This window comes from Verruconis gallopava, assembly GCF_000836295.1.
Source record: "Verruconis gallopava strain CBS 43764 unplaced genomic scaffold supercont1.13, whole genome shotgun sequence".
Lineage (NCBI taxonomy): Eukaryota > Fungi > Ascomycota > Dothideomycetes > Venturiales > Sympoventuriaceae > Verruconis > Verruconis gallopava.
In genome coordinates this window covers 637798-662483 of record NW_015622149.1, presented here as the reverse complement: position 1 = coordinate 662483, position 24686 = coordinate 637798, and the positions used below count along the sequence as shown (strand labels likewise).

General features: G+C 55.5%; 8 protein-coding genes across 10 annotated transcripts; 7 read left to right on the top strand and 1 right to left on the bottom strand.

The window, feature by feature from the left end:
• Positions 1-294: 294 nt before the first annotated feature.
• PV09_04701 (uncharacterized protein) lies at positions 295-2787 on the top strand. The gene is made up of 2 exons (XM_016358098.1): positions 295-892; positions 968-2787. The coding sequence occupies exons 1-2, from the start codon at positions 609-611 to the stop codon at positions 2055-2057; spliced, it is 1374 nt and encodes a 457-aa protein (XP_016214300.1). The 5' UTR covers positions 295-608; the 3' UTR covers positions 2058-2787.
• PV09_04700 (uncharacterized protein) lies at positions 2777-4902 on the top strand. Its single transcript, XM_016358097.1, has 5 exons — positions 2777-3059; positions 3159-3477; positions 3558-4053; positions 4132-4183; positions 4242-4902. Exons 1-5 carry the CDS (start codon positions 2955-2957, stop codon positions 4881-4883), a joined length of 1614 nt encoding a protein of 537 aa, XP_016214299.1. The 5' UTR covers positions 2777-2954; the 3' UTR covers positions 4884-4902.
• A 766-nt stretch (positions 4903-5668) lies between these two features.
• On the top strand, positions 5669-10186 carry PV09_04699 (uncharacterized protein). The gene has a single exon (XM_016358096.1). The coding sequence runs from the start codon at positions 6558-6560 to the stop codon at positions 8943-8945; it is 2388 nt and encodes a 795-aa protein (XP_016214298.1). The 5' UTR covers positions 5669-6557; the 3' UTR covers positions 8946-10186.
• Positions 10187-11954: 1768 nt separating this feature from the next.
• PV09_04698 (uncharacterized protein) lies at positions 11955-13588 on the top strand. The gene has a single exon (XM_016358095.1). It carries the CDS (start codon positions 12648-12650, stop codon positions 12987-12989), a length of 342 nt encoding a protein of 113 aa, XP_016214297.1. The 5' UTR covers positions 11955-12647; the 3' UTR covers positions 12990-13588.
• A 1063-nt stretch (positions 13589-14651) lies between these two features.
• PV09_04697 (uncharacterized protein) lies at positions 14652-15066 on the top strand (the record flags this gene model as incomplete). The annotated part of the gene is made up of 2 exons (XM_016358094.1): positions 14652-14691; positions 14756-15066. The coding sequence occupies 2 exons, from the start codon at positions 14652-14654 to the stop codon at positions 15064-15066; spliced, it is 351 nt and encodes a 116-aa protein (XP_016214296.1).
• Positions 15067-17920: 2854 nt separating this feature from the next.
• On the top strand, positions 17921-19193 carry PV09_04696. Of its 2 annotated transcripts, XM_016358093.1 has the most exons (4): positions 17921-18268; positions 18398-18524; positions 18751-18904; positions 18957-19193. In XM_016358093.1, the coding sequence occupies exons 1-4, from the start codon at positions 18156-18158 to the stop codon at positions 18959-18961; spliced, it is 399 nt and encodes a 132-aa protein (XP_016214295.1). In that variant the 5' UTR covers positions 17921-18155; the 3' UTR covers positions 18962-19193. The 2 variants fall into 2 exon arrangements, with proteins under 2 accessions (XP_016214295.1, XP_016214294.1); XM_016358092.1 differs by having other exon boundaries at positions 18751-19193.
• A 1203-nt stretch (positions 19194-20396) lies between these two features.
• On the top strand, positions 20397-24251 carry PV09_04694 (uncharacterized protein). The gene is made up of 2 exons (XM_016358089.1): positions 20397-20776; positions 20826-24251. Exon 2 carries the CDS (start codon positions 21116-21118, stop codon positions 21593-21595), a length of 480 nt encoding a protein of 159 aa, XP_016214291.1. The 5' UTR covers positions 20397-20776; positions 20826-21115; the 3' UTR covers positions 21596-24251.
• On the bottom strand, positions 21443-22445 carry PV09_04695. Of its 2 annotated transcripts, XM_016358091.1 has the most exons (3): positions 22256-22445; positions 22143-22198; positions 21443-22086 (listed from the first exon to the last, which is right to left on the bottom strand). In XM_016358091.1, the coding sequence occupies exon 3, from the start codon at positions 22058-22060 to the stop codon at positions 21698-21700; it is 363 nt and encodes a 120-aa protein (XP_016214293.1). In that variant the 5' UTR covers positions 22061-22086; positions 22143-22198; positions 22256-22445; the 3' UTR covers positions 21443-21697. The 2 variants fall into 2 exon arrangements, with proteins under 2 accessions (XP_016214293.1, XP_016214292.1); XM_016358090.1 differs by having other exon boundaries at positions 22143-22445.
• Positions 24252-24686: the final 435 nt, after the last annotated feature.

The window sequence follows — 24686 nt, the reverse complement described above, 5'->3', positions numbered from 1 at the left end:
CGTCGTGGAGGAGAGTTCCAGGCGTGAGGGAGGGAAATGCAGAGAACGAGGCGTGCGTGCGCAAATTTGGGGCTACGCCCAAGGGGGCACAGCGCCGGCCGACTGGCGGGCGGGACGAGGGGCGACCCCCCGGCCTAGCCCCCTTCGCCGCGTCTCAGCACCGCCCAATCTGTTTCCTCGTGGCCAGGGCCTCAGCGCGAGCGTGCGGCAACCGCCCAAGTGAAAGGCCGAAACAAAAACGCTGAAAAACCTCGTCGTGCCAGCGCTGATCCCCTCCGCAGCATCGCTCCGAAAGGAATCGCGGCCTGCGTCTTTCCTCCCGTTTCTGCTGCCGCTTGCGTCCCACAGCGCCCGTGGCCGTTCTCGCCTCCGTGGACAGCGCGACGAAGGCTCGAGCAAGAGCCCGTCGCCTTGCCGCTTGCCTGGTCGTTTTGCTCGCCCCCTTCGCTGCTCGCGTCTCCTCGTGCCGCCCCGTCGGCTGTGCGGTGCATAGCCATCGCCCCCGTCCGTCGGCTCGCTCGCTCGCACCCAGCGACGTCTCGCCGCCGGCGACAACATTCGCCCTCGATGCGCTGCGGTTGTAGGTGTCGAGCCTCCCCGCCGCGCCTATGTCATTCCGCCTCGAACCCGTTCCAAGCTTTCGAGGCTTGCTCCTTGTTCGAACACGTTCCCGCAAACGGACAAGCCCCGCACATGCGTTGCTCAGCCCGCGATGTACGTGGACCTGCAGCGTCGGTCTGAATCGCATCGCAGCTCGCTCCAGCTCTGGACCTCGCGCGTGGACGAGCCGGGGAAGTTGCAGAGGTTACTCCGCAGCAGCTGGGCCTCCAACCGCAGCGCCCGACGAGGACGTCAAGCTCGCCTGTCGGTCGAATGGGGAAATCAGCCTGAAGTAAGCAGTCTCACGGCAGAAAACGCCGAGCCTGTGCTCTGCCCGTACGTGAACGAGGTTGACGTCGCTGCGTAGCATCTTCAAGCCCCCGGTGGGGGAGCATCCGACTCCGCCTGTCATTCTGTACCTGCCAACCGTCGCTCCTGCAGACCAAGTTTTTGGCGCACGCGATGACGAGATCGTCGCAGCGCTATCGGCTGCGTCTAATGCAACCATCGTGCGCGTGAATTACCGTCTCGGTGGCGACCTCCAGTATCCAATTCCGGTCCACGACGTTCTGGCCGGGTACGACTACGTCAAGAACCGGTTTGCGATCGACACGTGCGTGGCCAGAGCTGCCCGGCCGAAAAAGACGCACCTGCGTATGGGCGTGTGCGGCCAGCTGGTTGGAGGGAGTCTAGCAGCTATGCTTGCGCTCACCGAGTCGCGCCTGGGTGAAGACGGGATCGCTGCAGCGGCCGTCAACAGCCCCGTTGTAGACTGGGTGTTTCCAGAGCACGTGAGCAGCGAGCACAACACCACCACGGCCGAAACCCAAGCGTCCGGCCACACGATCCAGAAGGCCTCGCCGAGAAGGCGGAAAAGAAAGGCCGGCCGTCCCAGCTGGGACATGTTTGGGCACGCGGCCGGCCTCACGACGAAGCAGCTGGAGCTGGCGCGCAGCGCGTACTTCAGAAAGCCGGAGAACTACTTCGATCCTTTCGCGACGCCCATCCACTATCTGCGCTCGGCTGGCGTGAACGTGCCGGCCGACAGGACCGTCGAGCCCGACGAGCTCGCCGCGCTCGACGGCGCCCCCAAGCCGCGCAAGTCGCTGCGCAAATTCCCCCCCTCCAACTCGTCCTTGGTTCTGCCTCACGTACGTCTCAGCGTCGGCGATGCAAATCCGCTGCTGGACCAGAACGAGGAGTTCGTCAAGCTGCTGCGCCGGAGCGTGGTCCGCACGGCGCAGAGCCGCGCGACCACCCAGGCGATGCTTGACCGCTTCGACGACATCGCCGCCGCCACCGAGGCCGAGAGGCTCCAGATGGCGGTGGAAACTGCAGAGGAGAAGGTTGAGTACCACATCCTTCGCGGCGTCGGCCTATGGGCCACGGCGAGGGACGGCGAGTGGCTGGAGGAGGTCTGGAATGTTGGTCGATGGTTCAGAAAGATACTCGGCTGAAACACTTGCGCCCGTCTCCATCTTCCACGTACGAGTTTTAGTCTGCTGTTGTCGCCTGTCCTCGCAGGACGGCAACACAGTGTTCAAGGGCCGTCTACATCTATGATCGCCGTTGCCTTACGGAATTCTAATTCACGGCGTCCTTGGGCCGCTGCTTCGGAGCAGAAGCAGAGCGAGGATGTGAAACATGCAAATCTGGACTATCCATCAGCTATGCTTGCGGCGACGTTCTTACAACAAATCACGACCTCGATATGTCGCCCCAGAAAAAAACACTGCTTTCTTCAGCTCGTCACTCGGTGCATAGACATCCGTTCGCAACAAGCCTTTCCGTCCGCTGCGGGAAGTCTTCGTGGACAGTGTGTGGCCAATCGGGTTACAGGGAATACGAAAATAGGGCCAAATGATGGTTTCCATCAAACATGCACCAGGGGTCCAGAAGACGAATATCACGTGATACTCTCACTCTGCTGAAACCACTAAGTTACCCACTTCCTTCTAAGTAAGACGAACTTCACCCTCCGTCTTAAACGTCCTCATTTCCACACGGTTTCGCAAGATCCAGCCAAGCTGATTTGCTGTCTCGATTCTTAGTGAATTAACAGTGTGACCCCTATGAAGTTTAAAATAAAATTCCTATCTCCCCTGTCTCAACAGCGCATAGGCGTACTTCGAGCCTCCTCATTGGACAGTCCACAATGTGTAAGCAGTAAGACCGAATAGTGACTTTTTGGGGGCGCATTTTTCGCAGCCTATAGACGACGTTGTTACCTCGACGACAATTTTCCTCCCAAAAGTCTTGACGTCTCCGATTGAATTCGTACCTGGCGTTGCCTGTCTTTTGGCCTTTGCAAGCAATCAGCGGTCGCGTGGGGTTGGATCGAACCGTCGCAGGAGATGGGTTTGTCCTCGCTCGCGAAGCTCGTGCTCGCCACTTCGGCGGCATTGGGCCTGCATCTCATGTACCTCGTGTATCGGCGCAGGAAATTCTTCAGGAACCTTGTGAGCCCTTCCTGTCCCGTTACTGCCCCGTATTTGCCCCTTCCACGCCAATCTCTCCATGGATAGCATCGCTGATGAACCTGTTCGTGCACGTTCCAGCCTTGCCCGCCGCATTCCTGGATACTGGGCCATCTGGGCATCATGGGTGAGATGTCCAGCAAGCTGCCGCCGAACTGCCATCCGCAGCTGCTCTTGACCGAGATCCAGCGGACGTACGACCTGCCTCCGGTCTTCTACATGGACCTGTGGCCGGCGGCAGATCCGATGGTCCTGCTTACGGAGGTGGAAGACATGAACTACGTCCAGGTCTTGAAGCCGCTTCAGCAGCACCCATCCAGCAATGACTTTTTGGCTCCCATGGTAGGCAGAGATGTGGTTGCCGTGGTCAACGGCCCAACGTGGAAAATGCTAAGAAACGGTATGTCCGTAGCCTCTGCCGTGGCCCTTTGGCACAGGCGCAGCGCCGATGGTCGAATGCGACTGACCGCTCGGCCACAGCTATGAATCCGTCCTTTGCGCCAGGCCATGTGAAGAACCTCAGCGGGATCATCATCGAGGAGTGTCTCACCTTCCGCTCCACGCTGTCGAAATTGGCGCGGGCTGGCCGGCCCTTCGACATGGAAGTCAAAGGCGCCGAGCTCATCTTCGACATCATCGCCCGCATCGTGTTCAACTTCCCGCTCGCGGCCCAGAAGCGAGGGTCCCAAACACTTTCGGACCTTCGCGAGCTCGTCCACCTCGTCGAGGCCGGGTTCTCCATGAATCCGCTAGACAGGCTGCGGGCCTGGTGGAGACGCGGTGCCGTCACGCAGCGTCTGAATAGCGAGGTCAAGGCCAAGATCCTGGAAAGGTACCAGATGCTGCGGGAGCAAAAGGTCGTGCCGTCGAGGAAGGACCCGTACAGCACGTTGGATCTCATGCTGCGCGAGCAGCTGATGCGCGAGGAGGAACTGAAGGACCTGGACCTGGAGTTTGACAGACTGTTGCTGAGCAAGTACGTCTTCCAGATCTTGATGTGACATTCTGAGAGCATTTGAGCAGGAGGGCCGCACGGGACTAACGTGAGCAAAAGCATCAAGGGCTTGCTACTCGGCGGACATGGAACTACAAACGATACGTTATGTGTAAGATAGTCAGGACGTTTGCGATCCTTGACGGGCCTTTCGGCTAATTTGTGTGAAGTACTGCTACATGCTACTCTCAAAGAACCCGGCCGTGATGGCGAAACTGCGTGAGGAGCACACTCGCGTCTTCGCAGCCGACTTCGACCAGACGGTCCAAATGTTGCAAGCGGACCCTTACAAACTCAACGAGCTGGAATACACCACAGCCGTGATCAAAGAGACCCTTCGGCTCTTCCCCGTCGGCTTTGGAGTACGTGCGGCGCCGCCAGGCGCAACCATCACATCTCGGGGACGCCCCTTGCCCATCGACAATGGCCTGGCCATCGTGCCCCTCTGGCACCACATGCACTACAGCGAAGCGTACTTCGCGGATCCGGCGTCGTTCTCTCCCGAGCGATTTATGGATGCCGACACCGTTGGCCGCGCGACCTTTCGCTCGTTCAGCAGGGGCCCCAGGGGCTGCGCAGGCCAGGAGCTGGCGATCGACGAGCTGCGTATCATCTTGCTGATGACAGTCCGGGACTTTGACTTCGAATACCATCACATGAAGCCAAACGAGAGGCCGAGGGTCAAATATACGCAACTGGACACAGTCTTTGGGGACGTGGTGTTCCAGGAATTGGGGTTGGAGGCCAAGCCACGAGGGGGTATGGTGTTGAAGGTGCATGAACTGAAGGGGGGTACAAGCATGAAGAAGTAGACGACTACATGTATCCGTGTTTTCGGGTTGCGAATGTTACTTTTGAGTCCCAACTGCGTTCCACATCGTGTGCGAACCGAATGACGCGTTCAACACGAGACGAAGACAAGTGAGCTCTCGTAGATTCGCATAATCGAATGAAGAATACCGGTCCATTTCAGATCTACCAGATGCAGAAATGCATTGAGCTTCCGCTTGCCTCGAAAGGTTCAGAACCGAGAGCGTTGTGAACCAGAGCGTCGGTCTTCCTGGACAGAAGAAACAAGGCGCCCTAACGTGTTGCCGGCTGGACCAAACACTTTGATCAAGCGGTCTGTAGTCCTGATCCGAACGAGGTGAGGAGGTAGCCAAGGCGAACTTTGGCACGTGCCGCAGGTTGACGTGAGCCTGGCGCTCGTCAAGGGGCCAATGAGCGGGCGTGCACGGGGCGATCTGGGATCAAGCAACGGCTAGCGAAGGATGGCTTGTCGAAGCGATCGGCAAAGGGCGATCAATGATTGGACGGCGTTTTAGGTCGACGACTGCGGGGAGGCGGAGACCGAGAGAAAAGAGCGAGCGAGCGCGAGAGAGAAAGAACGGTCGAGTCACGGGCGACATAGAAAGAGCGTCAACCAAAGCGGGTCACGGGACAAGAGCGACTTGACTTAGGTGAACTTAGCTCAAGGCCCTAGCAGGAGCCAGGACGGGCGCGAAAAGGCAGCCAATGTGAGCGGCGGCATTGCTCAGTCTTTTAGCTGGCTGAAATTCTCCACAAATTCCAGTTCGCGGGCCCAAAAGGCCGAAAAGTTTATTACATCGTCACCTCTCGGTGTGCGCCGACGACCTCTCGCAGTTCTCAGTCTCCTACACTCTGCCAGGCCCGGTCGTCTGCCATCTCTCCGTGCATGACGCAATTGATGGACGAGCGATTGGGGGGCGTTCCGAGGAGAGCTTCTGCAGCTCCCGTCCAGTGTTGCACGGCCGCCGTGATCGAGTGACTGCTCGGGCGTAAGCGAAACGCACGAATCCGCGAGGTGCATTGCAGCACCATAGTCCGTACACTGCAGACACGCATACAGGATCGGTGGGGCGACGTTATCTGTCGGCCTATTCTTCGGAGCGGCTACAAGAGTTGGTCATTGCAGGCAAAGCAGGCAAAGCAGGCACCCGGCAGCGTCAGTTGAAGAGTTGTGTGGCGACGGTCATTTTTTTTTCTGGTTCTTCGACAGGCGGGCAGGAAAGCAGGCCACCAACGGGGGGAGGTGTCGCTAAAATCAGCAGGTCGTCCGGGGAGGAAGAGATCGAAAGGAGGCAGCGTGGAAGGCAGAGCAGAAGAGAGGCGCAGAGACGGGTGGATGCACACTCTTACTGCTTGCACACAGCGCAACAACGTCAGCGACGGAGTTTCTAACGTGCTGTCCAAGTCACTGCTTTGGAACAAATCCGCGCAGACCATCGCGGAGCATCACGAACTTTCACGGCGCAGTCGCAGGCCATCAATCGCACTGGCGGTGCGCAGCACAGGTCAAGGAGTCAGAAGCCCAAACCCCCTCCTAACCCGCCCCGCCTAAGACATCCCCCTAACACAACCCCCTATCGCTCCCCCCTAGGGCCCCCCCAACGTCCTCCTTCCCCCTTGCTCCTCGCCCTACCTATACCGCCTGTACCTCCGTACACCTCCCGCCATAGGAAAGGATGCAGGCGCCGCCAACGCCCACCGCTACGGAATCCTTCACGGGCGGTGCGTCTGCATCCGCGTCTGCGTCTGCTGGCAGTGCTGGTCCTGGCGACTGTGCTGCCGATCCTGCCGCCGGCAATACCAGCATGACGGCTAATATCGCATCTGATTCTGATTTTGTTTCTGATTCCGATCCTGTTACCGCCGCGACATCGACAGCTGCAACAACAACGACTGCCACCATCGCTACCCATCAATCTCCCTTGACACCCACTGCAACCGCCGCATCCCCCAATTCGCAGCGGCCGCCTCTCGCCCACCGGCATTCCTCAGCCTCGTCCCAAGTCTCGCACAGTCTGTCGGACGCATCGAGCTCCATCAAGTCACAGCTTCCCCACCATAACAATCACCCTCACCTCAACAACAATCACAACAATAACCACCATCCTCCCCCTCATCATCATCATCATCACCATCATTCGCGACAGCACAAGGCAGCCAGACATCATGGCCGCTTGGGGTCCCGCAACACCAGCTTTGGCCACAATCTGAACAAGCTCTCTCACGGCCACGCCAGCTTAGCTAAGATGCCGCACGATGCTGCCAGCCAGTCTAGCCACGCCCACAACATCCAGCAACAGACGAACACCAGCGCTCCCGCCACTCCCTCCAGCTCTTCTGCAGCTTCACGACCGCATCACCTTCGCTCAAAGTCCGGCGATCCCGCCATTGGCGCCGGCGGCGACACGTCTGCGCCAACAAGCCCGCGCGTCTCGCATCCCCAGGTCAAGCGCAATGCAAGCGCCTTTGTCATCTCGCGCAACCACTCGCACACCGCCCTAAAGAAGAACCACTCCAGCGGCCATCTCCCCCGGAACCTGTCCGGCAAGGCTCTTAGCAAAGTCGGCCAGCATCGCGCACCGCATCCAAAGCGCAAGCACAGCGGCCGCAGCGAAAAAAGCGTGCCCGCCAGCCCCGTGTCGCCCACGGCGCAGCCCACCGTACGCTTCGCACTCGCCGACGAGCCCGATAGCGAAGACGAAGCCAACGAGGAAGAGAACGAGTGGACGGAGGAGAGCACGAGCGTAAGTCCTAACGTGACCAGGGACAACACCAGACGCAACTCTCTGATGCTGGACCCCGACAAAATGCCGAGGGAATCCGAGCACGGTGCGCACGACTTCACTTCCGGAGACGAGTCCACGTCGACAGTGATACACGCGCCGGAGGGGCGCGCCGACGGGATGTCTCCCACGAAGCAGAAAGAGGAGGAGAGAGGTGCTTCTGTTGCCGCCACGACGACCACGAAGCACATCAATGGCGAGAGCTCGTACAAGGCGTCGACACGTGTCCCCACGTTGGACGCTGATGCCATCACTTCGCGGCTCCTGCAGCGCAAGGTGACGCCAAAGGTCAGCGCCGAACCATTGGTGTCCTCTGTGTCCGCCACGGTGCAGCCAGATGCAAATGATCACCGTTCGCTCAGCCACAGCCAGGCGTCGACGCTCGCGGAAGGCACGCCTGGGCGTGATTTGGTCTCACGCTTCGTCAATGCAAACAGCAACGAAGGCACGCCGCGTGAAGGAAACATGCTACCTAGAAGAGCTGGGCCCGCCAAGGACACGGGCGACCTCGACGCCTCCAAGCGCAACAGATCCGCACCGAACATGGCCGCCGCGGACAAGGGCCCTATCTCTCCCACTGTGGCAAAGTCGCGGCGATCGGGCACCCACACACCGACTGATCTTCCACCGAGCCGAACACAGCAAAAATTGCTCCTCCAACGCGCTTCCTCGGCGATCGAGCCGACCAAACACATCCCCGCCGTGCTACCCCGTCCAGGGGCTGCACAGTTACTGGGCCACGGCTTGTCTTTCACATCGACGGACGGCGGCACACCTGCCCAAGTCCACGCGCTTTTTGCGCAGATCAACAAGGAGTACAACGTCGTGCGGCGGTATCGCAGTCCCGTCGCCGACGCCGTCTCACGTCTGAGAGAGATTCCGCATCCTGAGCGTGATACCCATACACCCAAGTCCTCAAAGCAGGTTGACCATGATGAGAAATCAGGCAGCATACCACTCGACAGGCACTGCAATCCTGAGGGTACCTTCAAGGTCCGCCCGCAAGACGAGCATAAGCTTGACGAGAGGACAAAGCAAGCGAGACAACATCAGGCCCCGCAGCACGATGAGAGGAGGGCTGTGGCAGGGTCGAAGAGTGAAGAGAGAGGCCATAGATCGCGCGTAAGCTTCGACCTGCCAAGCGCAAGGGTGGAGGACACGGATGAAGAGGACGGTGGTAGCGGCACGATGCTAAGAACGGGCGCAGTGAGACGCGACGCAACGTATGAATTGTGCAGGAGAATGTGGGAGATGGGCGAGCCCGAGGGTCTAGCTGTTTGAGACGTCTGCCCCCATCTTGAAATGCTTCCATCCCCACAACGAGACGTACTCCTGCATGAGATGATCACATGATACGACACATCACGGCACACACCCGAGATAGCCAGATAATACGACCAGCATGAAGGCTGACATTTTCCTGCTATTAAACAGCAGGCTCCACGATGACGGAGTTCGAGAGCAATTGGAAGATAGATATGACTACGGCATCCAAACTTGTCGCATTCGGGCACATTGCGTTCACTGCTCAGGCACTCGATGCACACCCTGGTGCAATTGCTGGGGGTTACTCAGCCAGCAGCTCATCGACTTATTCATCCACACACTTGAAACGTGTGGCAACGGCGAAAAACAGTGTAGCGACGTCCACGTATCCTCAATGTGATGTTAACTTCGCGGTCGACAGCGGAGCCAGAGGTTACATTGCTCGCAAGACCCGTAGATGAGGCTCAAGAGGGTAAAGAAAAGAGAGAATATCGCGCGGCGCAGCAATTGCTTGTCGTCTTTACTGAACAGATGACCTCCGAATCCTGATCTGCGCATCTCATTCCCACTTATCAGGGGGCAGAAGCTAGCACATGGTAGCACGGGCTATCACCGTTGTGGTCTCTAGAGGGGCCAAAGCGTAACTAGAATGGAATTAGCCTTGAATAAGATGGGATCAAAGCGGTCGGATTGCAAAGGATGAATTTTTTGGCACCAGCAGCATGAGGATAATGTGCGTTCTTTTATTCCAACTTATGTATTTTTATGAAGCTGTGGCCAGGTCGGATATTTGCTGAGCGATTTTGGTGACGTTTCTGTCGCTCTTGGGAGCCGAACGAAGAAGCAGCTTAGAAGACGACGTGACCGATGTGGTGAGCTGCCATCGTGTCGTCCTCGACATGTCTTGCGCGGGGTGGGCCTTACAGATGTATCGGAGCAGTGCTAGAGGGCCTGTTGGCCCAGGCCAGGAGCAAGGAGGACGTGTATAGCGTATCTCTCGTTGGATGAGCCGCAGCGTGTCTATCAGTCTGCAACGATACAGTTAATTGCACGGGCATAGACGTACACGACAGATGGTCAATTACAGGATACGTATGCTTAGACAAAAAGTTTTTGTGTTGACGAGTGCGCTGTGGCTCTTGGACAAAGTGCTGCGTCACTCGACGCTCTCTACTTTCGAGTAAACATGTCGCGAAGGATGGCCGCGACTCGTCGGGAGGTACAGCATCTAGGCTCTAACACCTGTTACTTGATCATCAACAAGGCTTTGGCTACAAGCCAACCAAGTTCTCCCGAGCCGCGGTGAGCGAAACGGCATTGTTCTGCCGTCTGTAGGAAAGGTCTGCGCCCCAGTGTCAAGCGACGGCTCGCTCTTTTGTTTTTTTGTTTTTTTTTTTGTCCCAACGTCCAGTACTTTCTTTTGAAGTAGGCGTGCGTCTCCTAGCGGGATCCAAAGGACATCGTGAGACCAACGGTCGCGCAACGGCTTACGGGGGAAATGCGAGTTTTGAGGCAAGGGGAAAGGAAATTACAAAAAATTTAGGACGAGTTTAACCAAGAGACAGAGAATAAGGACGGGAGCGCTTCACCATCGCAGCGCAATCATTGTTTGGAAACAACGCTGGTTTCACATAAACACGTTACGCACGAGCAAGCGCACCGTTCGGACTCATGAGAACGGGTTGACAGGCGCGAACTCTGGTTGCCGTTTTCTGCTTCCATTTTTATGATTTGACTTTTTCGTTTCCTTCGACGAGCGGGATTCGTAAGAAACACAAGTGGAGCCGACCGACTCTATGCGGAACCTTTTGTGTTCTTGTCTTTTTTAATTTTGTCTTATTTTTTTTTTTCCTTTGCCTTTTTTGGTGGAGGGCGGACAAAGGGTGTGGGGGTGGCCACGAATCCGGCGATGGATAGCGAAACAAGAGACACTGGCAACAAGAATGCATCGCAAGATGGTGCAGCGAAACACCCGACAATGCTCTGCTTCCGTCACGTTGCTATGCTTGTCAGGACCAAAACTGTCCAGTCGTCGCTAAGCCTGGCTTGATCACGACAGCAGATTTCACGGAACATGGGACCACGACAGCAGGACATGGGCGGGAAATTGTTGATTTGGCCCTGGAGAGGTTTGACTTCGTTCGACGACCCGTTTTGGCGTTAAGCCCTCGGTAGGTTCTCTTTCTTTTTCTCTCTCTCCCTGTACTCTCTCTTTCTTTTGCATGACAGGATCTTCGTGCCGGGAGGTTTCGTCGACGGAATCTCTATCTCTCCACAGACGTCGGGTTGAGGCGACATGACGTCGCCCGTCCCAGGACCGGCTGGTGGATGTCGCAAGTGGCTCCGAGGGAAAAAAGCGTCGGAGCTGTCGCGTGCTGCGCTTTTGCGATCGTTGAACATGTGGACGGCTCCGTGTGGCCCGCGGTGAAATAACGACGGATGCGAGGTTCGTTCTCACAAGGCCACGAAGCTTGACTTTTCGTCCACTAGGATCTTGGCTAATGAGTGTGGTCGCGACGATCTGCCATTGGCACACCAGCGGCCGGCGTTCTCGTGCTGAGAGATTTTTCTTCCCCCTCTCAACGCGGCCGCGCATTGGCAGGCCCGCAGGCTGAGTCCGTGTACGGAGACTAGCCAGCTCGGCCACGACGGATGGCGAAGCAAAGGAAAGGAAAGGAAAAAACCTTCGCATGGTTGCAGATGTGTTGGGGCGAGCCGGCGCCAGGAACGAGCAACGGGAGGGCAGCGCGCTGCAGCTGCCGGCCGGGTGGGCGGGTGCGCGCATGAGGACGGTTCCTGTTCCTGGCGACCCAAGGACGGTGGCAGATGGCAGGGCCTGGGCGCGGGCGACGCACAGCGAGAGAAACGCCCCGGCTGCTGGCCAACCAGGCGGGCGGCGGCCAGCGGGCGTGGGCGCAGGACTCGCGGCGTCGGGCCTCAAACGTGGACGCTGGGGCCTTGTTGTTTTCGTGCGCGCGCCCAGTCCCGTCATTTAACCTCAGGCACGCACACGTCGCCGGCGCAGCGTCGCCCGCACACGTCGCCAGCGACTCGCAGTGCCCGTCCCGCCCTGCCCTGGCCTTGCCGCCCCCTCGCCCGCGCGCTCTCTTCGGCGCGGTGCCTTCGCTTTAAGTTTCCCCCGTCCGCGCTCGACTCTTGCCTCAGCAACCTCCGAACCGCCCCCCGGATCATCTCGCCTTGGCTGCTCTTTGCCTTTCCTTCACTCATCTACCACCGCTCCGGCTGTCTCTCCTCCCAGTCTTGGCCTCTGCCTCTTTTTGTTCCTTTGCTCTCCTTCGCTGGTCCTCGAAACCTTCTTCGTGCGCTCGTCCGCTTCCGTTCGTCTCCCAACTTCCGTCGCGCTCCTTCGCCGCGTGCCTTTCCAGTCGCTCGTTCGAGCCAGCCTATCTGCACCCAAGAGCAACCCTGTCAACCACTCCTCTCGTTCGCCACGCCCCCGTTCTTTGGGACCCGGATCCGCAAAAAAAAAAATTCACAGCATTCTAGGTCCCGCCGTCCGGCGAGGAATCGTTTACGTTCTTTCGCATACGCCAAGTATATAAATCCGCGGCGTGGAGTTCGAATCGTGGCCCACCTCGCACGCCTTTGTCGTCCTGCCTAGAGCAACAACAGACTTGCGCTCCTATTCCGACCGCGTCGCATTCGCTTGTCAACCCACGCTCTTTTGATAGTCGCCCGACTGCTCACTCGCTCGCAATGCGCTTCTCTCTGCTCGTCGCCGCCGTCGTGCCCGGCATGGCCCTCGCACAGAACGGCTACGGCGGCAGTTCCGCCGCCGGTGGCCAGACCACTACCATTCACGTCACCTCCACAGTCACGGGCACCGTCACCAACGTCGTCACGGCCACCATGACCAAGTCCAACAGCAGCGCGCTCGTCACGCCGCTCACGCACGCAAACACCACCACCACCAAGGCCGTCACTTCCCCGTCGGCCACCTCCGCTCTCCCTGTTCAGGTCACCAACGCTGCCCCACGAAGCGCAATGGACGTCGCGCTCGCCGGGATTGCGGGCGCAGCCCTGTATATCCTTCTGTAAATACCCATGGCCTTTGAGCGCACGGTGTATCCTCTCCTTCGCGACCCATGGAACCTATCTTTATGCTGGTCACGAGCCGCGCCCATTCCTGCAGAGGTGTGCAACAGGCCTGCACCCTCATGCCTTGGAACGAACACCAAGAGCCGTCATCGAGAGGAACCGAATCACGGCGCCCAACACGTTATGCCCCTTCATCACGATCAGCTTTTGCATAGACGCTTTTTGGATTTGCTTTTATTTCCTCTTTTTCCAAGCATTCGTTGAAGACAACCTACCACTATCCAAGCTTCTTCCAGCTTCGAATCTTTCACACATTCACTTCAATCGACGCTTGAGGCGCAGACGGCGGAGCTGGCTTGGTGATACCCCCTTACTATATTGCTGCTGCATTTTGTTACGCGAACACGCGCGGGGACGAGGGAGAGCATCATTGCGTTCTTTTTTTTTTCCCCTTTGTAACTGTTGATTCGCGAAAGGGGCTGCAGCGACGTGCGAGTGCAAAGGTCAATGGAGAACAGCTAGATATGCAGATGACCACCTCAAAGAGAGCAACAAAATTAAAGATCATACGAAAATCATTCAAGGACTCAAGTATCATCGTAGCCTGTTGGTATCTCTGTATTTTTTTTTTCATCATGACGCACGTGCTGCCTGCGACCTTGTGCCCCAGCCAGATCAGACAGGGGCACAACATTACCCAAACTTCACGTATGGTGGGACGGGCGAGACGGCCACCCGATAGCAACTTGGCCGGAAGATCTCCGCGTTCAATCTCGCTCGACATCACGTCTCATCTCCGCGCGCCCTCTCATCAAGTCACGACAAAAGGGCTTCCGCTACATACGAGCCCGCAAGGGTCCTGCTGTCCGCGGCGGAGGATCGCCATAAACCGGAATCCGGACCCTCCTTTGCAAGGTCGAATTTATTTTTTTTTTTTTTTTTTTTCGAATTTTTGGTTCCTCCACGACCCCAGACGCCAAACGCTTCCGGGCTCGGCGCTCGCGCTGTCTCTCTTGTAGAGAAGCTCCGTCGCCGGCGCAAAGGGGATGGGGGATAAGATTTTTTTTTCTTTTATAAAAAAAAAAAAAGGGAGGGAACGTTTTTGCTCGTGTTGAGACGCAGACGCCAGCCCCCGCGTTCGCCCTCGACCATCAAGATTATTATAATATTGTTGCACGCTCATCTCGGCCAAGGATGATGTCGAGCTGGAGAAGCCCGGGGCCTTGTTCGCTGAGCTGACGCTGCGTCTTTTTGGAGCGGAGATTTGCGCTCGCGTTTTGTGCTTCCGTGCCAAATGAAAAGGCGGAGTCCCGGGCGTAGATTGAGGTCCGTTCAGAGAAAAGAGAAGGAAGGGGAGTTTTTTTTTGAAGAAAGAAACAAAAAGAGAAGTGCGGTTCGGCGGGAGGGTGTTGGAATGTTTTTTTTTTAAAGAGCGACATGGAAATGCTGAACCCGGTGCATACTGCTTACCTTCATTTTCTGTATTGATTTTTTTTTTTGGCCTCTTCTTTTCTACCGATTTTTCTCGCTGCTCTTGCGCCCTTCGTCTGCGTCGATCTTCTTTTGGCCAGCTCTCGTACGAAGGCTTTACGCGCTCGAGAGGCGACACGTCGGCCCTTTTGCCATCGGCCCGCTTTTAGGTGTTTGGAGAGAGAGAACGAAATGACCACGCGGCCACGGCTGGAGGGTGTGCTGCTCGCTAGTGAGTTTCGACGTTGATGTGTAGTCGATGCTCGAGGGAGCCGTAGCTGACCTGTGAATCCAAGAACGCGACGACGGCGTGTCCGCCGAGCCCGAGACGTCCGCCCAGACTATGTCGTTGGGCGCCAACATTCTCGTCATACTCGGGGCCCTGTTGGTCGTGGGAGGAATGGCGCTTCTCATGTGGCTACTGCACGTGCGCCGTCGGAAAGGCGACTTCCCCGAACTCGATGCCGCATCAATGGAAGGGTCCAAGATGGACGAGTTTGAAGCTTATCGGCACCTGAAGTTCGACGAGAAGAGCCTTCGGGACCTGGAACGCGGTCTGGGTATCGACAGCAAACCACCGGAGCCGGTAGTGCTTACGAGGAGATGATGGCTGTTGGAGAAGGACGACGATGACTGAGCGTGATGGATTCGGTTCCTGTGACTCTCCTTCGTTCCGCGTACGTTCTTACGTGGCACCCTCATCGGAGGAATCATGTACACCTTCTGAGGGGAGGTGGAGGGTGCCTACCACTTACCACGGGCGTGTGTTGCGTCCCAGCTATCCCAAGGACGACGGAGCCTTTTTCTGAGCCGCGTTTATAATCAAATCATGCTGGCAGTGCTTCGCGTGAGGAAAAAGGTCGCGCTCTAGGCTCTACGTGGCTGCGTCGAATGCAAACCAACTTCTTTTTTTTTCCTTAATTGTTTCTCAGATGGACGCTCTTAAGGTCGCGCCTCTTTCGGCCAGTTTCAGCGAATATATATCCTGACATATGGTTGCGGATGAGCATCCTGCTCGCTCCCGTCGCGATTCTTCGTGTGAATCTGGTTCGCGATGTTGGAGCCTAGCTTTGCGATGTTACGCTCTCCTGCAGTTGGTGCTCGTTCGTTGGTGAGTACTCGACCGTGGACCGTCGTGAGCCTGGACGCCTAGTCGTTTTTTCTTCGATACTACCATCATCTAACATTGGTGAGGTTTCGACCACAACGTCGTGAAAGAGTCTCTAGCTAGTTCCGACTTAAAGCACATTGGCTGTAGAACAATCGAGCTGAAGACTTCCGCATCAATGGCCAAACCGGTGCGAAAGATTCAGGGAATCTGCACACATCCGTGGGCCCATCAAGATAGATAGTAGTCGCAAGCCTGATCGCCGTACCACGCGCGTCCCGCTACGTCGTGACTTCTGATCCCATTCCTGAGCTGGCTTTCGCCAAGGCTGTCTCATCTGCGATTGAGAAAAAGACTTGTTCCACCGTCGTTCCCCTCTCTTTAGCGGGCGAGGCGCCTCGCGTACTCGGGCATGAAGTCGGGGATCTCACGCATGGTCAGATCCACGGGGCGGCCCATGAAGAACGGCACGGAAGAATGCACTTGAAAAAAAAAAAGGGGGCGTCCACTTTGTGGACCGTGGCATGGATTGCGCCCTCCGTAGCGGCTTCGAAGTCGTTGCCAAATGTTCACAATGAACGTGCCAGCTATTGGCGGTGCCGCAATCTACCCGCAGTTCTGGCCCAACACGTACAGGCCGGCCTCAGGATGCGGAGGCTGGTACAGGAAGGTCAGCCATGCCGACGAGTCCTTATGGGCACCCACACATTGAACGCTTGCCGCCGAGACATGCGCTGGAGGGTATCGAAGCATTTTGACATGATGCTGTGGTGGCAGTGCCTGGTAGCTTCCGTAGTCTTCAGAAGAGATGAAAAACGTGTCAAAAGTCCAGACCGGAATTCCAAACGCTTCCTCTACCAGATGGACAATCGGTAGGAAAGCTCTGCCACGGCAACGTAGTACCTGCAGCGCGTATTTGAGCGAACCGTTGCGTCTGCGGGCTGTTCATCACCTGCTGACATACTTTGTCAGGATGTCCCTAAAGCCATGAATTCGATCGCTTGGCCATTGGTTTCGCCCTCGTAGTCGCCAATACAGCTTCGAAAAGTCTTGCCCTTCTGAACGAAGTCCGACAGTCTGGGGTTATAGATCACCGGGAGCTCCGTGGCATAATCGAACTGTCCTTCTGACCCAAGGTGGGCTCCTCTCCAAGAGAATCGTCGCCCAGGAAATGAGGCGATTGCTGCTTTGAAATCTTCTGCCTCTCTTGGGCTGGTAGCGAGAATAGTCCAGACAAGACTTAAATCAGCCCCTCGACGCACTCCTGCGAAACTCCGTGGTTCTTGACGCAGAGGAAGCCGACGTTGAAAGAGCCTCGTGAAGTTCGTCCAACAGTTCACATCGCCGCCCTGAGTCCGCGGCAAGCGATAGATCTGGAATGGGAATACTTGTAGACGTTCATTTTTTTTTTTTCTGGAGATGAGCGGCTCGAGCACAGTTTGCTCCGTTCACTCCTCGCGCTCAAACATCAAAGATGAGGAATGATGCGATATCACAGGATCTGGACGTTAGCGTCTTCAAGAGGGGAATTTTTCACTCCTCACGGCCGCTGTGAGAACTAGGCGGAACACTGCTATGATTCAAGCAATTGTCTGACCTCTGCTGGTAGAGACGGCCAGAGATCTGGGTTCTCAGCTGCACTGACTCAGGCATGTCCGTGAGCACCTTCGCAAGTATCATGACTGAAGCACAGAACAGTCGAACGGTGTGAGAGACGACAACACTGCTGACGCTGCTACTGTGTGTGTGGTACGGTTTCTTGAGACCGTCATTCGTTGCCAGAGCGCCCGCGACGACGGGAGCGCGGTGTCGACGAACATGGCGCTTCGTCAGACAACAGCCCGTCATACCAGCATCGACGTCAACCGACAAGCGGAGTCTAGTTAGGCAGCCAACGTCCCGAGGCTCAGAGGGCCAACCAGCGCAAAACCCTTGCCGATGGGAAGCAGGGTCGCAAAGCAGCGCAGAACAAGAGCGAATGGAAGATTCGTACTTGTCGACGCAAAATCAGGACGTCGTGATTGGTGCCCTGCGCATTGGGGATGAACTCTTGACTCTTTTCGACCGGAACAGAGAACGTTCGGAACGCCGGCGGCCGGGCGAGGTTGTCGCGACACGGCGGCCGGAAAATCGAACCGCAATGGGGAGACACACGCATGTGTATAGCAGTGTGGACGGGGGGAGGACTAAAATGCACACGGTCGGATAAGATTGTCGGACAGGGCATAGCAGAGCATTCTGAGAGCATTCGGCGTGCTGGTGGTTCGATTTCTGCTCCTTGGCGCATCCGCACTCTAGCCGGGCCCTCGCCCCATCCGTTTTGAGCTTCACAAGCTCCCGATAATCTATCCGTCCGCGAGATTTCTCCATAAACTTACTGTCCAAACAAGTACCGCTCATCGCCCCCGCAACATACCGCTCCCTTACCCCATAGTCTTTCTTCCTCGTTCAGATTGACTATCTCCGAGACATTTGCGACGTCGCCGCACTGATCCTCCCGCCCTTATTGAAACCGTAGCCTCAACCATTTCTCCTCTCCGACCGACGCTTTCGTCAACCTCCCAACTCTCCTCCATAATATCCGCAAAATGTCGAAGGAATTCACCTACGCTGAGGTCAAGGGCCACGCCACAAAGAAGGATCTGTATCTTGTGATACACGACAAAGTCTACGACGCCTCGAGCTTCGTGGACGAGCATCCGTAAGTGACTTCTTTAGCAAAACTGCCCTTGTCCTCGGCTCTGATACGACTTCGGTGTGCACCTCGTGCGCGCGTGGCCGCCTGAACGTCACTCAATCTGAGGGGACCAAGTTCTGATATGTGAACCAGTGGTGGCGAGGAGGTTCTCGTCGACGTTGGCGGCCAAGATGCGACAGAGGCATTTGAGGACGTCGGTCACAGCGATGAAGCACGCGAGGTCCTAGCCGGCCTGCTTATCGGGACATTGAAGAGGATGGTAAGTGCCAAGATTCCTTTCTACGACGGAAATCGCCAAATGTACAGATTCGGCAGATGTGCCTGAATAAAAAAAATTGTGGCCAATAAGAGCTCGGCTTTACTCAGCGCTCTCTGGAGTACAGAAAGAATTGGCCTCGGCTCCGATACTGTATTGATTTGTTCAGTTCATCATCGAACTTGATTCGTACAAACAATATGCGATTGCTAACCAATGACCCTTTCAGCCTGGCGACCCAGAGCCAAAAGCTCAGGCCTACCCAACCTCTAGCAGCGGTTCCTCGTCCTCCGGTGGTAATGCAGGAATGGGAGTCGGCCTGTATGCCATCCTTCTCGTTGGCGGTGCCCTTGCTTTCGGCGCATACAAGTACTTCGAAGCTGGTAAGGTTCTTCGACGTTGACGAGATTCGTATGCTCAGACATATAATCGCAGCATGATTGAAACAAGACGAAATCTAGACTTGTGTGTTGAGGAGTAGGCGACAGCATGAGGAGGCCATTGGCGACAGATGAACAGAGAATATCGGCGACGGCGTTTCGATCCTTGGAATAGTAGCGTGATGGTGTACGATACCGAAACCTGATGGTCGGTGACACATATTGCATTCAGCAGTCCTAGCCAATTAGACACGTCATGTATAAACTTCGTGGCCTTTCCGGCCTCATCCAATCCTTGTGCGCCTGTTTTCCTCTTCGCTCCTTAGCGTCTCAGCTTCTCCTCTGGAGTCAATCAAGAGCGTGGAAGCAGATTTTGAGATCAGGGAGAGTACAAACTTGCTATTCTTATCGCTCTTCCGAATGAAGTTCACAATGGTGGTTCATTTCCAAGCGGCGCTAAATTATTCATCAGACCATCAAGTGGCGTTACAGCATGATGTGGCATCTGCACGTCGTTCTACCCGAGCACCTCACTCAAAAGATTGATTGGACTTTACTGTCAGAAACGCTAGCTGCAAGCGCACGCATACAGTACAGGCAATATTAGGCCGTGGCAGGTGAAGATGCAATTCTTTAAAGACACGAATAATTTTCCAACTCATCTTGGATACGTACCAAAAGCCCATCGATTGGTCGCCGTGCAAGCGCAGCCGCGAAAACGGCAAAACACATGCTCGTTTCTAACCGGGGATAGATAACCAAAAGCCAGCGAGAACCCCATATGCTCTGCAATATGCTTGTAGCACGAAAGTCTGGAATCCTGCACGTGATATGATGTTCCAATGAAACGATTGGTTGGCGGTTGGCGCGCAATCCGGGCAACACATGGCAAATGGCATGTAGGCAGTAACAGCCTAGGAAACAACTCTGGACTGGTTGGAGCATATGGCGAGCCACGATGACTTTCAATAGCGCGTAGGGCATCAGCTGGTCCTCCGCGGGCAAGCGTTCGGATTCAAAAGTTCTTCTTATCTGCTTCTGATGCTAGTCGTCCTCTCGATAAACTACAAAACGACTCTGCCCACGAGGATATCTGTTTTGAACTTGTCATGTCGACCTGTTCACTCAGCCTGTGTCGTGTCCTCCCTTCCAAGGCTCCCCACTAGCGCACGCATTGTGACGCCCATCGAGTCGGCCCTCATTTCCAAGTGATCGGATTATCTGCGTATGCGAAGTAACAGGTATCTCTTTCTTAACTGTTCATGGGCTCGGGGGGGAGACAGAGCTCCAAGACCCACATGAGCGAAAAAGATGCATCTTCGAGGTGTCGTCTGAACATCCTGCGTGACGGACATACTCAACCAACGACCATACATAATCGAATAAACAGTCGGACGGCAAGCAGCATTCGAAATTCTGTTTTCTCACTGGGATGCTTTGTCGATCGATCGAAAGACATATCGGACGTTCTCGGGCCACGGGGAGCCGCGCTGTCCGGTCAAATTAGCTCCGCTGGAGCTTGACTTGTCAGCAGGTTAGTGGAACATACACCGTTTCCCGCGTCTTCAAACCTCTTTGCGGGCCATTCCCCAGAAGCTTTGCTTCATAGACACATCAGATTCCACGCTGCAAGCTAGTCATACGTACAGGCCAGTGAGATAGCGACACGTGTGGGATAAAGGGCAGACCTCGAATCTCCTATATCAACGAACAAGCTTCATTTAGATCAGCCCGTTCAGCCTTGGGTATAACCACGGTCAAATCGCATTAATAGCGTCTATGGGCGATCGTTGGATGTTCTCTAACCTGCCGCAGACGACATATAAGCAGCGGTTTGAATCTCATGCGGACGAACCGGAGGCCGCCGCAAACAAGGTACGCGAACTCAAATTTTCCATTCGAGTAGAGCACTTACGTCAGCAAGTTCAGAAAGATATTTAGCAGACAACGCCGTCACGAATAGCGAGACCTCGCTTTGCTTGACCGGACACGGGATAATGTCGACGAAAAAAAAAAGGTTGGCAAGGTCCGGTTGTGAGTCGACAGCCCATGCAGAGGTTGAGGCAAAACACTACGATGCTACTCGAGAAACAAAACGACGCTCAAGAGCGATGTCAGGATGCACGGCTGTCTATGCTCGCTTTGCGGACTGGCATGGAAGAATGAAGCACCGAAATTCCATCCTGCCTTTTTAGCTTGCGCCGGAATGCGAGTATGCACTGGAATCCCCATCCGGTGCGGGGCAGCGGTCCGCCACGTGACCACGCTAGGCCGATTAGGGAGGTCTTTGGGTTCGGCCCTCCCCTCCCGTGCGAACGTCAACGAACCTTCAATATCCAAGTATTTTGGCCACATCCAAGACCGCACCATTCCTTCCCCTTCTCGGCTGCTGCCAGGGAGCCATCTGCGAGATCGTGTCTGTCTTGTTCCATTTCGCGGGCGCTTTGGTCATCGTGGAAGAAAGCTGGTCCAATGATGATCGACGCACTGATGCGTTGGCGGCTATTGCAGCACGGGCACGGCGGGCGAACGAATCAAGAGCAAGGAAAAAAGTCATTTCATTCGTTATCACGGTACCGACGAAGAATTAATACAAATGAGCGAATCGCCAACTGGCGATTTGGATCAATTCCGGCTCCTTTCCCTCCACAAATTGCCCGGCAACCGCTCGAAGCTCACCAAACCGACGTTTGAGATAAGACAAGGTAGAACACGAAGCACTCGCCTTCGGAACACCCTTTCAACAGCGTCAACATTCCGATCGCCCCTCCGCAACGCATTTCATTGGTGCGGACTCTAGGCGTAGTTGTAATCCGGCGCTCTTTGACTGGTGATGTTCGTTCGTCGCCGGTGAATCTCCGAATAGATGTTCTGGATCTCGTCGTCAAGCGACGCAACGTTCGCATACGCCTTTTCGACAGACGCCGGGTTCTTCCCCTCGCTCTGCCAGCGCTTGATTCTCTCACACTCCGCCTCTCGCTTACGGAGCTTTGTGTGGTACTTCTCGCACAGCCTGCATTTGTTTGGCTGGTGATACGTCTCGAGCACAAGCTTCATACCGCAGGTTTCACCCATGCGATATTCCTTGTTGCAGTGCTGCTTGAAGTTACCCCATTTCCAGTCGCCGCACTCAAACTTGTACATTTCGTAGAAGCACATTTTTAGAAAAGAGCTTGGATCGGTTCCTGCAGTACCTGCATTAGCCCTGGTCAAATTTTCCGACAGGCTGGGACATTCACACCTCGAGGACCTTGATGCTTTGGAGATCTTTTGATCTTATTGGCTAGCCTTGTCGACCTTGGTCAAACGTTCAGCCTCCTCCACTGAAGCGCCAGGCTGGAACGGTGTTCTCACCAATAGATATCGCAACTATCCCTCAAACAGAGATGGTCTTAGCTGCTCTGGACGGGTGATGGTGAAGGAGCTGTGTCAGAGGCTTCGGGTTTCAAACAAGATTGGATTGGAAGAGGGAAGAGGAGTTCTTCTTCGAGCTCGTTGTCTGTCTGAGGATTCCTCCAGAGAGAGCCCTCCTATTTATGCTCCAGCAAGGTGGTCAATGCCACTGCGACGACTGTAGTCCTTCAGCCATGGCACGAGCCCTCTCATCGTCTCATCGCCTCGACAATGCCGGCTTATCGAAACCCCACTTTCTCATCATCCAACGAGGATGCCACGATCGCTCGGCCTGCTTCGTTGTTGACCGCCAGACCGCCCTAGACACATGGTGCTACGACCCTAGGCCCTGTCTGGCGCTGTCCGTGTGCAGGAAGATATCACAGCTCGCGAAGATCAACTACTTCCGGCCCGGCCGCTCCAATTATTGTACGACAAGACATCGAAAATGCCTCAAGGTCATGGGCAGTTTGTCGCATGGTTGTGTCAAGGACATCTTCCTGCGCATGTTGTAGAAACGCCAGCTTCACGGACCCTGAAGTTTGTACAAATTGAGGTTTCCAGATGCCGTCACGTGCGGGATATCAATGGCCATCCAATGACACGAGGCAACCTCGCGTCCCGCCTTGCAGCCACTACTTGGAGAAGTCCTCAGAAGTTACCAGTGCTTTCGACAGCGTTGGCGGGTATTGTCCACGTTTGTTCGGCTTGCTACCGATACCGAGAATAGTAAGGGCCTGTTACCTATCACTTCACCGTTCTTCCGAATGAGGCACGTCAGGTTGTACGGCCTTAGTTCTTCAGCCTGTGTTTGCAGCTCTCAACTTTACGGGAACAACCATCGACATGGAGCAGCATTCCTAACCCCCGCAGCAAATCCGTGTTCGCTTAGGGTTTTTGTTTCAGCTCACGTTTAGGTCTCCCCCACCATTGTTCTCTTGCGAGACGTATAGACGATCCATCTGCTGCCCTATGCTTTCTGGAATCAATTCGCCTTACGTTACACCTGGACGTTTTCCCCGGTATTCGATCAGCTTATCTTTAGCCGATGCACCCATGGGCTCCACCGTCGAAGGCCATGTGTTGAACAGTGCTGATCATGGTGGTGAACTAATGCAGCACATCGGTTCATTGGTAAATCATGGCCAGTCAGAAGATGTCCCATGCCCTCTACTTTGGCGAATGTGCCGTGAAATATGGAAATGAGTGGTCAATCGTTCTGTTTATGCACTCTCCCATGCACAGCCATTGCATATTCTGGTCCCAGAAGTTCTGGGTGGGACTTCCCTTCCGTCCACGCATGACGGCTTGATCATTCGGGTGTCTTAGTACGCTAAGTGAGGCCGAAGAAGAGTCCATCGAAGATCAGGCTACGTGGCGAGCTGCCTTTGGTTGAACATATGAATGGCTAACGCCGTTCCAGCATCATTTTAATGCGCAGACTGACAATTTGCTAGGGATTATCTCCATTTTCGCTGCATACTAGGTTGTGTGTTTATCCTTGCCCAGCGGCCTCGCCGTACATTCTTGTGTCGCAAAACAGCAGATTTTGCACGTCAGAAGACTCTCCCTGGTCCCTTTGACCGGTCAAAGACTGTCTTGCCTGCAAATTGAATGGCGGAGACTCGCTGTTCGCACTACGATGACCAAAGTGGTGGCGAAATGATGCAAATCCCTTATCACTCCACCACGCCTTGTCACTTGGAACACTTCTCCAAGCACGACTCAGCAGGGTCTGTTGGGACCAATTGCGCAACTCATCCGCCAGAACCTGCCACAAAAACGTTCACAAAGGTGACCGTTGTGTATCCGAGTTTGGAGGTTGGGCACCGCAGTTGCTGACGTTGAAGCGAGTCAAGACGCCACTTCCCAGCTGTGCATCTCTTGCCTTGCCCACAGGGGTCTAGACATTATATAGTAAATAAACACAATCACAAGAGCCAATGATCAGATCAAAGAGTGCATGAGCCCCCTCAGAGACCTTCTGACGTGAAATGACGCCCGAAACATTTGTTTGCATGGCCGCATTTGCGGTCGCAGCTCGAGTTCTTCGTCGCGCAAAGATGAGCCGACGTTGATTTTTGCTACCTGCACGTCCGTTACCGAACTGGTGCTCGTTCAGTCATGTGAATTGATTTCTATGCTGGCTCGCATACGGCAGTGGTAAGGTGATGAGAAGTTGCTGTGGACGAGCGGGCACAAAGATTTAGAGGGTGGGTAGCAGCTCAACAAATGAGGTCGCTGCAGCGGGCCCAGGTCGTATTATGGGCTAACAAGGGCGGGAACATCAGTTCGGACATGATTGGAAGACCCAAGCCCAGCCTCTTCGGTGACGTCCTATCCAATGGTGGTTGGAGTTCGCTGCTGGGTTGCTTGCAGCGGGCCCTTTTAG